At 45.9% G+C, this 16,766-nt stretch overlaps 1 protein-coding gene across 2 annotated transcripts in view; it reads right to left on the reverse strand.

The window, feature by feature from the left end:
* LOC138451524 (uncharacterized) overlaps window positions 1–16,766 on the reverse strand; it is an 852,161-nt gene that overhangs the window by 689,481 nt on the left and 145,914 nt on the right. For both annotated transcript variants that reach the window (XM_069604916.1, XM_069604915.1), the window contains exon 3: window positions 3,263–3,310. In XM_069604916.1, coding sequence (XP_069461017.1) covers window positions 3,263–3,310 — 48 coding nt within the window. The remainder of the gene's footprint in view (window positions 1–3,262; window positions 3,311–16,766) is intronic.

Consider the following 16,766-nt stretch of genomic DNA (forward strand, 5'->3'; position numbering starts at 1 on the left):
TGCATTGCAAAAAATATGTTTGTTAAAGGAGGTTTATAGTTGTTTCATATATGTTAAAAGAGGAATTATTAATAACTTTAACTAACATACAGTGATGTAACATTATGAAACATTTACACCTATGAAAACATATTCAATTGACAGAAAAAACCTTGTTAAAGGGACGTTATAGTTAAGATGTACCCCACCCTTGGGACTGCTCTGGCCCTGCACTTAGCTATTGGCCTCCCACCTTGCCGTCCTTTGGCACTTCCCTCCTGGGCTCCCATGAGAGTTGTCCATCCGTACTGACCCTTTTATGTATGCACTTCTGTCACTGCACAATGCATATGTGCATTTATAGGCGCACTATGTGCAATCTTTTGGTATAAGTATGGGAAATGTAGATGCAAAAGATTTGTAGAACATTGTTAAGTGGCAGTTGGTGGGTGGAAGTTTAACATGTTGATAGGATATATGTAGAGTTTTTTGGAGTAAATGGTGGATATATATGTGAATAGTTTAAAGTAGGCAATGGGGGAGTGTTACACATATAACAGTAAAAAGATTAGAAGGGCTGTTTTGTGCGATGGTGTGCATGTGCAATCCAGGTTTTCTAATAAGGCATCGGCTAGACAGGGGAATGAGGAGACTGTGGAAAGTTATAAACGGCAATGGATTATGGGGTTTATTGTATACTAGAGAGATGAATTTCAGACAGAAATTTGTTTCTGTGCTTTTTTCTTTTTCTCTAGTATACAATTGTCCACTATTTCGATTAGCATAGTAGAAAATGCTGATGGAAATGTAGGAGAATCTTAATGAATCTAACTACTTTACTGAACAATGTAAAGTAGATGGAGTCTATAAGCTTATTTTGTTAGTTCTATTTTTTAACTGTGAAAGGTGGTTCCTAAAGGAACCTTTTTTTCTTTTCTTTTTTTTGCAGGCCAGCCCAGAAAGTAAGGTGGGTGGGGGAAATGAGGGAAGGGGCACCAACCACACATATGAAGGGGCAGGTGCACAGGGGAAAATGTTGCATGTGTTAAATCTAAGGTAGAGGGCAGTGTTTCTCATGCTCCTTGATTACAGCTTCAAAAGCACTTTGGAATTGCTCCTCCCTGCAAAGTAATGTGCTGCAGGATATACAGAGTACTGTTGTTTTCGAAAGATATGGATCAACGGCCCATTTTATTGCTTGCAAGGTAGCTGGTGGGGTTTTATGTCCCACAGAAGTAGGCTGTGTGGTTACAGCATTGGTTGAAGAAGATGAGGTAGAGGAAGACAGTCTACTACTTCCTAAGAAAGGAACATCCTTTCTGAGAGCATTGCAGTGGTTGGATTTGGTGTGGAGGCGCATTGGAGGTGGTCACGTAGGGGTACTTCCCAGGTTGTCCGTGACTGAGTACATCATTACACTGCATTTCACTTTGATAGCTTTAGCCTTTGGTACATTTCAAACAGTGGAAAAGAACTGCAACACCCATGATTCTTGTTGGGTGCTAGAGGTAGGCACTTCTTCAACCTCATCTTCCTGGTCTTCTTGATTGTTTTTTGAAGTATTTGTCTTTTTTCATTGTCTAGGTCCTCCAGCTGGTGGTGGCTCTTGGGGAAGAGGGATGTCAATAGCTGATGCCATTTTTTAAATATATAATATTCTCCCAAGTATGTCCTGTGTGCTAGATTGTTAATGGATAGTGAGTAAGAATAGGTGTAGGAGCTGTGCAAGGGTACATTTTGAGCTTCAAAGTTGCTAGATGAGCTGGAAAATTCAGTTTCAAACTGTTCGTGAAGCACGGACTTGTTCGCTAAGTGCGAGTGCGTTCGCGGACACGTCATCATGCTGTGCGCGAGCGCGTAGTCACATGACATTGTCCGAAAAGTCTGCGATGACGTCAGACGTTCGCGAGCATTGGCAAACCCAAAAACTGTGGAAATATTTGTAAAAAGTGTACACAAGTGTTAAAAATGATGCTAGAAGATGAGGAATGGCAGAGTTTTAAGGGTAAATTTTGTAAATTGGAGAAAAATGTTGCTACATTGGGATATTATGATATTAGTAAAAACCCATGAAATTCACTGAAAACACTTTGTTAAAGTGACATTATGGTTAAGTTGCACTGATAAAACCCCATGAAATTCAATGAAAACACGTTGTTAAAGGGACATTATGGTTACAATTAAAACCTAAAAAAACAGAAATTGCCACCACCGTGCATGGCTAAAACAAACACCCAGTACATGAAAGATGACATCATAAATATCCTTGATGACATCACTGATAAGATCACATATTGAAATTATTTTCATGAACTTTCCCTACAAGGGGTAGTGTTTATAATGTTGGTAAAGTTGGTAACAAGATGTCAGGGGTGATCGGGAGATCTATCATAAACTACCTAATGTATTTAAGAGTGTTCTCATCTAAAGAAAACATTATATTTGAGTGCTGTTGTTTATACAGGAACCTAATCATGCATATACATATGCAATGGCAGCAGCATATACCAAAAAAGAACTATATTTTTAATCTGGTAATTTCCGATAGTAAAATAATAAATGCTACCTCATCAAAGTTTTGCATAATGTTAAACATGTAATGAATAGCTAACAATGTCAAACTTACGACATACTTGTGTTAGTACAAAAAATACATATAGACCCAGAATGCATTGAAATTAGAGCCATATACAGGGAAACTAAAGTAAGGAAGAAAGAAACAACAGCACCAAAAAAATAACAATTAAATTAGAGTTGATTATCACGTGCACAAAAGAATTGGCCGCAGTGAAATAAGGGCTGCCCAGACTCAACGGCCCCGGTAGGCGGAGTTGTCACGGAAGCACTGCGACCGTTAGCAACAGTGCCGGTGCTTCTGTGTCCCCATCCCATGGAGCCCTACCGGGATACCAAGCAGCAGAAAAAGTGTTACGAACTCGGAAGCAACCCGCCGGTAGCACTGATGGCTTACTCCCAAACTCATAATGAGGCCCAATGAATACATTTGTATTGAGTGATTTGTTTCCCCTGTCCCCGTGCCACCATATATGTGTAGGTCACCTTTAAATATACCATTGAATTGTTTGATGCAAAGAACCACATCCAGTCCCACCAAAAACAGCAATACAATGATATGAAATTCAAGGGATGCCAGCTAAACAACCCTTCCATTTGTTAAAAAAAAACACTCGTAATTACGTAAGGGTTGAGTAATGCATGGATTACACAATGCTAAAGAAATGAGCAACTTTGTGTCATTGATAGGTATACAATAATTACTTACCAGCAAGATATATATAGATGCTGAAGAAGCAGCAAACTATGAACAAACCTGATTTAGTGAGAAACAAAAAATACATATGAAATATGGCTTTAAAATTTCTGAAAAATATGTATTCACATTTCCTTCAGTGAGATTGTACACTGTTGATAATGGAAACGGACCAAGGGAGCCACCAGCCGCGTAAAGTACATGTACAGTGGATCTGAACTAAAAACAGCAAACATAAAGTTACCAAGTGACAGTAGTAAACTATAGGATGCTTCAGACTTGGAGGTGGCTGAGGACATGGGGATATCATCTACATCAATTTTACAACAATAGTACTTTTAAGACCTGTAATATTTCAAGCCAGAGGAACACATTCATGATCTGAACAACTATATTGTTACACAGAGTGGACTGCTGTGGACCCGGCTACCACATCTCATGCTTACTGCATGAGACATCCTCCTTTGGAAGCTATGGATGTTGAAGTCAGGAGTGGGATGACAGTTGAGCTGGGGAGACAGAGACAGAGCCGAAGCTGGCAGGGCTGTTTCCCTGATTTGTATTCTTCAATACACTAAATATATGAAGCCTATACTTCTGCTGGTGTGTATCATCTGTATGCAACTACAAAGTGGTGACAAGAGCAGAAGCCAACGCGACCACAGGGAGCCCAGTGGTTTTCATAGGGAGAAAAGGTGCATGCAGACCCTGATTCCACCATTCATTGGGTTTCATTCGACATTAGAGGAAAGGACATAAACACATGTGCACGTTGCCTCCTCCTGATCTCTCTCATCCCAGTATTTGCCTAGCCATCCACCTCCACTCCTCCTTGTCTCAGTACACATGTCTGGTTTCTGAAACAAGTTACAGTTTTAATCCCAGGATTACTCACATTATATGCTGAACAGTAACTGCAGCAATGAATTTGAAGAAATTAATATTGAAATTGAAATGCACATTTCGAGATATTATTGGATGTTCTCAACTACATGAATAGAACGTTTTGGGGAACCTTAAGAGGTTTTGTAACCAGCAGCTACGATGTCACTATGGGGTGCAGGGGACATGGCACTCCATAATGTCCTACCACTTCTGTTTTTTCTCCATGAAGTTGGAGAACCAGCCTTGCCATGGAAAAGATGGATCAAGTCTTTTTGAACATTATGCAAATGTGGAGTGTGGTACAAATTATAGTGTTGAGCGGTGGAAGTCACTTCTTTTGCACTGTCTGTGTTCAGTCGGGCAAGAGAGGTTTGAAGATCTGAGCAGAGATTACAGCGGAGGAAGGCATGAATCTCAATGAATATGAGAAATCTATCAAGAAAATTTGAAAACATTATGAGAAAAAGTTAAGCATGATATTGGAACATTACAAGTTTGATACGCACGCACAAGAAGAAGGGGAAAGTGTGGAGAAGTATATCACGGCTCTGAGGAAACTTGACAGAACATGTAGGTTCAACCAACAATTAGATGAAAGGCTCAGAGACAACTTTATGTTGGAATGCAGCAGTGGCAAGGTTAGAGAAAAACTGTGGGCTGAGGATTACCGAACCCCCACCATGCCTAGACACCGTCCTATGAATTGCAAAGGAAGCGCTGCACACCGAGCAGTGAGTTAAAGTTCTGGTGACCTAATTAAAGGAGTCGACCATGAAGACTGAACTTCTGAAACCAGCAGTGACTGCAGCGATATCCTCCAACACAATTACGGCTGTCAGTGATGGTAATCCCCTGGAGAAGAATACATTTTCCAATGACAGACTTCACAGGAGCAGGAGCAGTTTTGAGGCCCCCGGTGGGAAGTTCAACTCTCGAGGAAGAGGTCATGGTGACCCAAGGAGGTGTGACAGGTGTGACAGTGCGTCGCACTGGGAGAGAAATCACGATTACCCAACCCTGAGGGTAATTTACAAGATTTGGAAAGGAAAAGGACACTTAACATGGTGTTGTTACACCATGAAAGGCACACCCAACTGTATTGGCAGTGACTACAATGAAGGAGGCAGAAGAAGAAGAGCATGTGTCCTTGGTAGTCGATGAGGATGAAGAGCTGGATAGCCAAAGGTTCCTGTCTCTGTCAATGGTGTTACCACAATGATGATGATTGACTCTGGTGCCAAGTAAACACTGATGCCTAAGAACATTTGAGACAGTATTGGGTCCAAATATCTAAATTAAATTCTTATAGGCCCCAAGGTATATGGGGACGTGTCCATAGATCTTAGGTTGGTTCAGTGTCACATTGTGTTTCAAGGGCAGTGATACCACTGGCAAAGTATTTGTCTCAAGGAAAGGAGCCACTCCCCTGCTTAGCTGGGCACACCAGAATAAGCTAGTGGTGAAACCTAATCCCAATGCTGAACATGCAGTATTGTCGGGTGAGGGATCCTCCAATGGCAGGAATATGATGCAGGACATTTTCCAGGATAGGGTTTGCTGCCACAGAGATTTGTTCACCAGATAAAGCTCAAAGGAAACTGCACACATGTGGAGCAGAAAATGTGGAACATACCCTCACCAATGAGAGATGTAGCTAATGCAGAGTTGAAGAGGTTGGTGCAGCAATATATCATTGAGGGCACTGATGCATCAGAGTGGGATCCCCTTTGGTCAGGGTAGATACAATTTGTGTGGACATCAGAGAATTAAATGAATGTATCATGCCAGAGAGCATCCCTTACCCAACATCCAAGACATCGGGCCTCATTACGACCCTTGCGGTAATCCGCCGTCATTACCGCCATGGCGTAATGAACGTTAACGCCGTGGGACGATGGCGTAAAGTGCGCCACATTAGGACCCATCGCGCACGAGCATTACGCCATGGCGGTAATGTAAACAGCGCCATGGCGGTAATGCCCCCAAAACGGCACCTACCGGCATCGTATGCGGCGCAAGGTGCACCACCGCCACCGCCGTACATAGCGGTGACCGTAGTTAGCGGTCACCGCAATTAGCGGTGACCGTAGATAAGCGGAACCGGAAGTAGCGTCACCGCGGCGGAACGGGAAAGAGCACGGCGGCCATCTTTAAAAACACAATCCATTGCCATCCTCCGAAACCACTGGACATCCGAGCCTGAGACCCCGCCAATACCGTCTTCAACCTTCTACCTGCAGGAAGATGCCTAAAGTTTTGAAAAAAGCCTGTGACCGCCAGCGGCAAGACCGCTTCTCCAGAGAGGAGCTTACCATTCTAGCGGAGACCCTCCAGGAGAACGCTGCAGTGGTATTCTCCAACCAACTGACAAGACCGGCCATATCCAAGAAGAAGGCCATATGGGCACTGGTAGCTCAGCGGGTCAGTGCCGTGGGAACAACACCCCGCAATGTCAAACAGTGCCGCAAGCGGTGGGACGATCTCCGGCTCAGAGTCAGGAGCATACTATCAGCCAACATGAACCTGGCAATGGCAACTGGGGGAGGATCGGAGTCCCCTATAAAATTGCAGCCATGGGAGGAAATCTGTGCCTCCACAATCGGAATGCAGAGCATTGAAGGAGTAGGAGGAATGGAGAGAGGAGCCCCGACATCGGGCGATGCAGGTAGGTGGCTCAAATCAAGGCATGCAAATCTCACCTAAGTCCATTCATGTGAAGTACAATGTTGGCCCATAGTGTGAATGCAACACATCAGCAGGAGACTGCCCACAGATACATCCGATCTGCACCCTGTACACATGCAGCACGCACACCCTAACTGCAGGCACCCACATACCTCCATGCTACTTCCACACAAAAGGGAGACAACTTTTTTCCCCTGCATGAAATGTGCCACATGTACTAACTGATGAGATGCCAGTCGCCACAATGCCCGGCCAATGTCCGCAGACCCATCAATAACACTCTCCCTCCTCTGTCCCACCACAGGCTCAAATTCCGACCTTGAGGAAGAGGACACCACAGCCTCCACACCCACCAAGAGGGCCAGGCCAACTGTGCCAACGCCACAACCCTCCACCTCTGTCGTCCCGAGGAAAACACCACAGCAGGCAAAATCCCTGCAAGGGAAACAGGACAGGGCACAGACAGCCACCCCAGCAGGCAGTACAGCAGCAGCAGCAGCAGCAGACATCACACCAATCATGCCCACAGAAGCCACAGCCTCTGCTGCAAGCAGCACAATTGGGGAGACTGCTGCCATTGCTGCCTCCTCCGATAGCGAAGCAGGGATCTTTGAGGAGAGTGATGTCAGAAGCCCCACAGGCCACCCTCATTCCCCCTACCTGTCCCTAAGCAGCCCGCATGCGGATGCCACACAGGGTCAGCCAGAGGATGACGATTGGCCAGCCACTCCATCCCCGCTGCAGGGGCAGATCAGCCCAATGGGAATACCACTGCCATTAGCCATGGGCCAGAATTCCAACCATTCTCTGGAGGCGATTGCCACCCGGCAGCAGCAACTTTCCTCGCTGCTCGAAGAACATGTTGCAGAATGTGGGGGGTCAAGTGCAGCAATGGAGAAATGTGCTGAGACTGTGAAGGCAGCTATAGAGTCGTCCACAAAGGACATCTGCGCGGAACTAGCTGCTGTGCGGCACGCCATCACTGACCTTGTGCAGACAATACGGGCCATGCGTCCAAATGAGCAGGCAGGATCCTCCTCGGTTGCCAGCTCGACACCGAGCAGCCCCATCCGCCGATCGGGGAGGAACCTCCGCAGCACAGGCAGGGGTGCCCCGGGGGCCAGTGGAGGGGGCTGCCAATAGTGGCCGGACAGTGTAGGAATCCTACTACTGACACTGCTGCACAGACCAACTCACACCTTTGTTGGGATTCCAGGGGGGGGGGGAGGGTGGAGGGGGGAGTGGGTGTGTTGGGGTGTGCAGGGGGGTGGCGGGGTGGTGTGTTGGGGAGTTAAGGGGGGAGTTTGGGGGGGTGTGTGTGCAGGGGGGAGGTGGGAGGTGGGAGGGGGTGTGTTGGGGTGTGCAGGGGGGAGGTGGGAGGTGGGAGGGGGTGTGACACGACAATTCATAGTTCAAATACACTTTTTCGTTTCAAAAAAGGAAATGTGTGGACATTTTCATTGCGTATGTGTGCTTTATTGGTGTCCAGTCCTCAGTGTGCATGCCCCAGAGTCACACAGTGCCCCAAGTGCAGTCTCCATGCGATGAACACCAGCCGTGTGTGCTAGAAGCAGTGGTTGATGATACTTTGGCGCATGGCACGCCCCTCCTGTGCATCGCCTCCTCCATGTGGTGGCGCCCCTTCTGCACCCTCCTCATCCTCATCCTCATCGTCAGGTGGTTGCAGTTCTGCGTCAGGGGGCAGGGGCACATTCCGTCTGACGCACATATTGTGCAGCATGACACATGCCATGACGATCTTTGCCACCTTCTCATGGCCATACAGGAGTGCCCCACCAGACCTGCTGAGGCTTCGGAATCGTGCCTTCAGGAGGCCGAATGTCTGCTCTATGACCACACGAGTACGTGTATGTGCACGGTTGTAGTCCTCCTCGTGCTGGTTCTGCGGGTTCCGGACTGGCGTGAGGAGCCACCTCTTCAGGGGGTAGGCTGCATCACCTGTATGTAGGCGAGAATGTATGTGTCAGTCATGTTGTCTGATCAGGAACATGATGTCCCACCATGGCTTGCATGGAACTGTTACCTTGGCTCACTTCTACATGCACTAATTGATTCACACTATGCAACCAGTATATGCTCATTGCTGCCATGGCCTGTTTTGCATGCCATCACCCTATGTATGCAGAGGGGTTTTGTGCATTGTGAGTGGCCTTCCTCTGTATCCGTTCTCTGTGTTACTCACAGCCAGGTGGAGTATGCATCATCCCCCCCCCCCCCTTTCAGCCAGGTGGAGTATGCATCATCCCCCCCCCCCTTTCAGCCAGGTGGAGTATGCACTGGTACGTCATTCCCATGCCCACTTCCATGACATCGCACTCACCGAGTAGCCAGGATCTTGGGCCTGCATGTCGCTCCATGTAGCGTGGTATTGTGGAGTTCCTCAGGACCATGGAATCATGGGTTGATCCGGGGAATCGGGCACAACAATGTGTGATGATCTTGTTGGAGTCACAGACCATTTGCACGTTGACAGAGTGGAACTGTTTCCGGTTGCGGTACGGTACCTCCATGGCACGTGGAACCACCAATTCCACATGGGTGCAGTCGATGGCACCAATGCAACCGGGTATGCTGGCTAGTGCATGGAAACCCACTTTGGTGTTTGCAATCTCCTGGGCAGTCCGTGGTAATGAGATGTGGTCGTCTGTGTGCTTGAGGAGGGCATCGAGCACTTGGATGAGTGTTCGTGAGAATAATGGTTGTGAAATGCCATGCAGGTGCCCCACTGTGTGCTGGTAGGTGCCTGTGGCCAGGAAGTGGAGTACAGCCACTACCTTCAGTAGGGGGGGGATGGCGGTTGGACTTTCTATCATGCTGACGATGTCGTTGTGTGTCATGTCTACGATGGCGGTGATGGTGTCCCTGTCCAAACGGTACAGGGTGTGGATCTGCTCAGCAGTGAGGTTGTTTGGATTGGCTCTGATGCGTGGGATTGGGGGCTGCCTGCGTGGTGGCACTGGCTGTGCTGGTGGGGCTTGCTGGGCCTGCCTTGCCCTCCTTCTCCTCCTGCGTCTCCTCTGTGCTGCCTGTTGTTGTTGTTGTTGCTGTTGCTGTTGTAGTAGCACATGCATTGCTATCAGGTCCTCCAGCCCCAACATTGCTAGTCGTATTGGCATCATTGTGGAGTGTGACTGGGTGTGGGTAGGGGTGGGGTGTGCTCTTTTTATACTCCCCTGAGTCTGTATTGCCTTCACCTGTGCTGTTTCTGTGCACCTGTGGCAGCTGCATTCACTTGAATTGGCCCTTTACGGTTGGTTCGCGATGGCGTTATTTGCACCATGGCGGTAAGGTACTTAGCGGCCTCATTGATGGCGTTAGGTGCATGTCCGCTTGGGTCGGCATTTGCGTGCCTTTCCGCCATGGCGCTAAGTACGGTGTGGGCGGTCGCGTGCGCGCACCCTTAGTGCTGTTTGCGGCAGCGTTAACTACGATGCCGCTATTGGCATCGTAGTTAACGGTCACGGGTCATGATCGTACCTGGCGGAAAACGATGGCGGTAAGCATTTACCGCCATCGTTTTTCGCTTAGCGCCAGGGTCGTAATGAGGCCCATCCTCTCGACCATGCGGCCGGTGAGTTTTTTTCTCCATGTTAGAACTCAACTTGGCCCATCATCAAGTGAAACTACATGAAAGTTTGAGACACTTAATTGCCTTTAAGTGCCAGAGGGGCTATTTCAATATGAACGCATTATTTTGGCCTCAACTCTGCCGCCTCTGTCTTCCAGATGATTATGTATTGAATCTCTGATGGGGATCCGGGAGTCCTTTTCTTTCAGGATGACATCCTGGTTTATGCTGACAATTCGGAGTAACCAAACAGGAGGCTTGAGAGTGTGTTTTGAAAGCCGCACAAGGCATCAATGACACTAAGCAGAGAGAAACGCAAAATTAATAGACATGAAATTGAGTACTTGGGCATGTCATTCCAAGAGCAGGTATCCGTCTGAAGAAGAATTTGTCAGATGCAATTAAGGGGATGCCGGCACTGAGCCGAGAACAGTTATCGACATTTTTGAGAATGGCCAAATATTATTTGAAGTTTGTTAATAACGTTACTACACATACTGCAAACATGAGGGAGTTACTTAACAGCAACGGTGCATGATACTTGCATGGAGGAGTTTGTTCTTATGAAGAATGCCAAAGCAAGAGCACCAGCATTGCAAAACTACAAAAGATGAAGGGTCACTATCATCACAACCGATGCTAATAATGTGGGTCTGGGGGCAGTGATAACCTAAATTGAAGGTGGTACGGAATACTTGATAGCCTTGCCTCCAGATTTGAGTTCTACATGGATCATAAGATGTTGGTTGACATAATAGCATAATAACAATAGCATAAAAATGATTGGACAAGGTTTCAGCAGGATTAGGAGATGGGTCTCTTGTCTGCAGGAATATGACTGTATCATGAAGTACATACCAGGCGTGGAGAATTATGCTGACTACTGTTTGTTAAGGATATCATCTACTGAAGAGAGAGAGGACAAGGAGGAGAACCAAGATGTGGTGCTGGAGATCGTTGACATTTCGATTCCCTGAGTGGAATGGGAAAGAGCAATAAAAGATGATGAAAAATTAAGCCAAATAGTGAATTTAGTGTCGGAAGGAAGGCTCAGCAGGATGTGAAGGATGAACTATGTATCCAAAATAGAATGCTGAAGAGAGGTGATAAAATCATGCCACCGGAGGGTGTCAGGAAATGCCTGGTGGAACTCAAACATGAGGGACCTCCAAGCATTGTGAAAACCAAACTGAGTATTTGAAATGACTACTGGTGCCTGGCCTGGACATCCAGATCGAGAGAGCCATAAGAGATTGTATCCTTTGTCATAAAAGTGATAAGGTGTGTGTGGGAATGAAGGGTCCAATGACTGTGACTGATGTTCCACTGCAACCATGGGACAAGATTGAAATGAGTGTGATTGGACCAATTTGGTGTGTTTGGGTACTATTTTTCTGTCGGGTGGTGATAGATCTCCTCACTAGGTGGGTAAAAGTATTTTTTATGACCAGTGTTTCTGTGAGGAGGGTGATTGAATTCCTGGAGGAATTATGTGGTAGGGAAGGTTACCCCAGGGTCATCGTCACTGATAATGGTTCCCAATTCAGATTGAAGGAGTAGAATGATTTTTGCTGCATGCTTTCCAAAACACAAGACCAGCGCCATCTATCACCTACTGATGAACGGGCTGGTAGAGTGCTTTAACAGAATGTTGAAAGAAGCTACAAGATAGGCATGATTGGAAGATTGCTGTAGGGAGGCTGCAATAACTCACAGGTCCACCCCACACAGAATTAAAGGAGTGATGCCCTATGAGCGCAGCAGGTGGAGTGTGAGGATTTGTGGGGATTCGTGGGGGCCTTGTGGCCATAGCCACCAAAGCTGGGCCAATAAGCCATGGAGATGTGGTTCTTTGGGGCCACGGACTGGCTTGGGACTACATCTTCCATGAGTCCGAGTGGCAAAGTGCATTGCGTGCATGCCACTGAGTCTATTTCAACTCTGCTTTAGCATGTGCCGCTTGCTGATTATTGCTGTTTCTACATGGCATGGACAAGGTACAGAGCACAGTGACGATTGGACTACGACGATGTGTAAAGAATTATGAGCAAGTGGATACCAGCATGAGTAACATCCGTCATACTCCACTGCAGGAAGAGTTTGCACCAGAGCACATGCAGTGACTGACACCTTTCACCAGCTACAGCTCATCCGGGGATTTGCTGCAGGGCTCCCTGGGCCTCAGTTAAGTGAACCAGAGCTGTGCAAGCATTTATCAGGGTACATGCTTGTTACTTCATATTTTGTTGAAGCATGTAAAAAGCATTTCTGAGTATACCGCTATTCGCGCATTCTGTGAATTAATAGAGAGCAGACGATCCACGCTAATCTTAAATTTTTACAGCAGTAATTATTAGGCGTCATTTGTCGAGTTATGTTCATCCCACCTGTTTGCCAATCATTCCATTTTCTGTTACATGTTTTATGGCACTCGCAGTGTCGTGTTGTGTTTCATGTTTTTCTTTCAATCATCATGTTTTTGTAATGTTTTCATTCTAATTTCCGGTGGACAGAATGGCTGGATGGTCACCCATGGCAAAATAGTGTCAGTGTGATAAAGGGGAGATTGCAGGGCATATGGCACTCAACACAGGTGCGTAACAGGAAGCAGGCTAGTGTCAGGGGTTTCAGGTTCCATTTCAGGCAGGGCAGGGGTGCTTCCTATCAGGAAGTTCAGGTGAGACAACTTGGGTACACAGATTGTTTGAGATACACTGGTGTGAGATAAGCAGGTGTGACTTACCCGTGATCCCCCTACACATCCAATTGTGTTACTGTAACCCTCTTTCTGGTGTTTCTATTTCCCCCTACCTATCCACAATCTCTACCTTACCATCTTCCCCCCCATTAGCTGCCTCGTTGCCACCTGTTATTCATTCCCATATATTAGTGCCAAGCAAGATGGGAGGCTCATGTTCCATTCGGCTTCCGTGGTTATGGAGGAGTTGTGGATAGACTCCCAGGCGTGACAGTGAGAAAGGCAAACACAAAGCTGTTTCCCCTTGGATGGGTCACCCTGTTTTGGCAGAAGGGAAGTTGGCAAGTGCGTGAGAAAATATTACAAAGAGTCAGTTAAGAAACAAGGAAGTCAATGATCGGAGCGGAGTCAGACTGATGGTGCCCCCGAACATAGGGGACATGGTTAGGATCAAACTTCCCCTAGCCCTCTGGGACGGTGGGTGTGAGTGGTCAAATCCAGTCAGAGTGAATGATGTTTTCAAGTTTGATTTTAGGACTGAAGGCAACAGGGTATGGAACTTGGAGAGAGTGATGATTGAGAGAAGTGGCTACTCTAATGCTGTGGGGAATGCTTTGCGTCAGGGTTGTTGCGTTGCAGTTGGTAATTCTTCCTTGCCGCACACTACAGATGGAGAGCCATCCAGCTCCAGAAGTAGAAGGAGATGCTGCAGACCGGGTTACCTCAGAGATTATATACAATGAAGTCTGGGTCCACAAGAGAGTCTTTTGGAACTTTGTGAAGAGAAAAGGATGTGTAGAGCTGGCTACCGCATCCCGTGCTTACTGCTGGAGACATCCTGCCTTGGAAGGATCAGACGTGGCAGGCAGGAGCAGGGCGATGGTTGAGCTGGAGCCAGAGCTAACAGGGCTATTTCTCTGAATTGTTTTCTTCAATACAATAAATATATTAAACCTACCCTTCTGCTGGTGTTCATCGTGTGTCCGTACATTACAAGTGACTTAGAAAAACCATGCTCAACATCATAGTCGATCAAATATATTGCAGTATTTATAAAACCGTACTAAAGAGGTTACAATTATGGTTGTTACCTGGTGGTGTCATAGGGGTATCACCTGATAGCCTTCCTTGATTACACACTATTACCACGGGCACTGAATGTGCTGGCCCTATCCTGTTTGAGATATCAGAGTGGCAGGAATAGAAAGCAAGCATGTCTCTCGTCTCACAGTATCCAAAAAGAGCTGCTCAGGGTGCATGGATTGAAACACACACCTCATTATAAGATCCTTATAGCCCTCCAACTGCCTGCTATTGGCTGCTGGGAAGAGTGGATCCAAACCTACGAACCCCACGTGGACACAGTGGATTAGATGCTCAAAAGATCTTTGGCACAGGTTAAGAGATGCGCTAGAATGTCTCCACACTTGCACCAAAAAAAGGGGCAACCCAATTCATCAAGGGCATCTGAATGGCCCCTACATAGGCACACCTTGGTGAAATGCGCTCGCAGCAACCATGTGCCAGGCATTAGTGTGTGCAAGGGGACTGAACAGCGCATCTTTGCGCTATTGTCCAGCCCATCCTGAAGTGTTCCAAACACCATTGAAAATGACGTGATCTCAGCATTTTTGAAAGCAGCACAAATACAATGAGAGTTTCCTGTGTGCTTCTTTCATTTGTGCTGCTTTTGGAGAAGCTGGCACAGTATTTTCTGCAGAATTCCACAGTGGGCTGCATATAGAGTCTATACTGCAGTCAAGGAGCAACTATTCTCTCTCCCTCCCTACATAGCATCAACCAACCAAACCGCAGGTCCTTTCCTCAGATCTCATCTTCACCAATGGGCAAGTTCAAGAACCCTGAATATCATGGAACTTAGTGGGGGAAGAAGTATGGAGGAACTGGTGTAGTTCTGGCTTATGATGCCCACATGGAGCTATGATGCTTAATTTGGGATAAGATGGCAGTACCTTGACCTATGAGGCTGTGCCTTACATTTGGTCATTATATGTGGTTATACTAAACCTGATACTGACCAGAAGAGAGACAAGGAAGAACAAACCCTTCCAAGCTTTATTCCTGTATGTTTGTGGCTACCTCAACTGCAGTGAGACTAATCTATGAGCTGGATGACACTCGGGCCATAGGCAAAGCCACTGAAACTAATCTACAGAACAAAGTTGCGGGAATGGCGGTCATCATCACTATTAAAGTCTTCTTCTGGTCTCTTCTCTATGGGTATATCTTCTTGGGGCTCAGGCTCACCACCTTCCCTGAGATCTCCACATCCTTTCGTCCTCAAAAGCACGAGGGCTATTTAGCATTTCAGATGTATTAATACTTTGGCCATGTGGTATTCTCCACTTCTGGCAAACATTCCTAAGTGTGATTACTTTTAACCTTTAGGCACTTCAGAGTATTCCATTATCAATTGTGAAAAATGCCTGGACTATTAATCTTAACATTGCATGATTCTTTTATTTTTGCCAACTAAGCTGTAGATGCTTTTCAGAACTGAATCCCCCTCGCTGCCTGCCATCAGTTTGATTAAACACATTAATGGCCAGAGGAACTAGAAGGCAGAGTCAAGACCATGCCCAAATCTGTACCACAACTCAGCTCAGTGGAGTCTCAGTCATAAAGATAAAACAGGTCAAAAGTAATGCGTGTACCATTGCAGCTATTTTGGTAATGTGTGCAGTGGGTAGGCTATTCACTTCAAAGTATTGAGTCCTCAGCTGAAGCATCCACACAATGGTATACCAAGTACTAAATACAATAAATGTACCTTCCAATTTCTGCAAAGCATGCACTTTACTTAAACACAGGCTGTTAATATACATTTATTTTAAAAGTCACCTCCTGTAAGGCAAGTTCAAAGATAATGCAGGCGAGTCATACATAGACTATATACTCTGGGTATTATAATCGAGGGGGGAAAAATGCAGGCAACAATGAAAAACCTGTGATAAACAATAAAATGTGTTACTTGACTGCATCTTTGGGAAAGTAATGACAAGTTGTAACTGGTCTCCAGGGCCCAAGGTAAAGGCTATCAGGTCATGGCGCTAGAGGAGTTTTCCTAATGTCCCACTTTTTATTTTTACTGTGCATTTAGTTATTAAACAAATTTTAAGCACATTGTAATACATATATAAAGAAGCCGTCATGTTAAAGAAAATATTACAACCTCATACCATTATTTCATTATACAAATTTCATATATCTATTGATCAATAATTAAAAGAGTCATTCTGCATATATTATGAAAGCATTTGACTGGCTATCCTTATATCATAAAAAAAGGTTTCCCGTACAACAGTAAAACATCCTTTCCATCTATGTGAAAAATTAATGAAACACATTTGTATGCAATCATTTTCAATACTATTTTCCAAACGTGAAATTCAGTCGCTTTTAGGACCACTGCTTCCGCACTAAATAAAGTGCTCCAAAATTGATCATTGACTATACGATTATTGCCCCGCTTGGAGGTAAGACTTTAGTAAACCATCCCAGTGGTTTGTAGATCCCCAACTCTTAGTATCAGTCTGTATTAGCTCAGTACCTTGGTAATGTGGCAGAGCATTCTAGCTTATCTTAAGAGGAAGATGTGAGCTGTAGGTAAGTACACTGAACACAGTCAATAATGCACA

Source organism: Ambystoma mexicanum, chromosome 1p (assembly GCF_040938575.1).
Source record: "Ambystoma mexicanum isolate Mex_15411 chromosome 1p, UKY_AmexF1_1, whole genome shotgun sequence".
Classification (NCBI taxonomy): Eukaryota; Metazoa; Chordata; class Amphibia; order Caudata; family Ambystomatidae; genus Ambystoma; species Ambystoma mexicanum.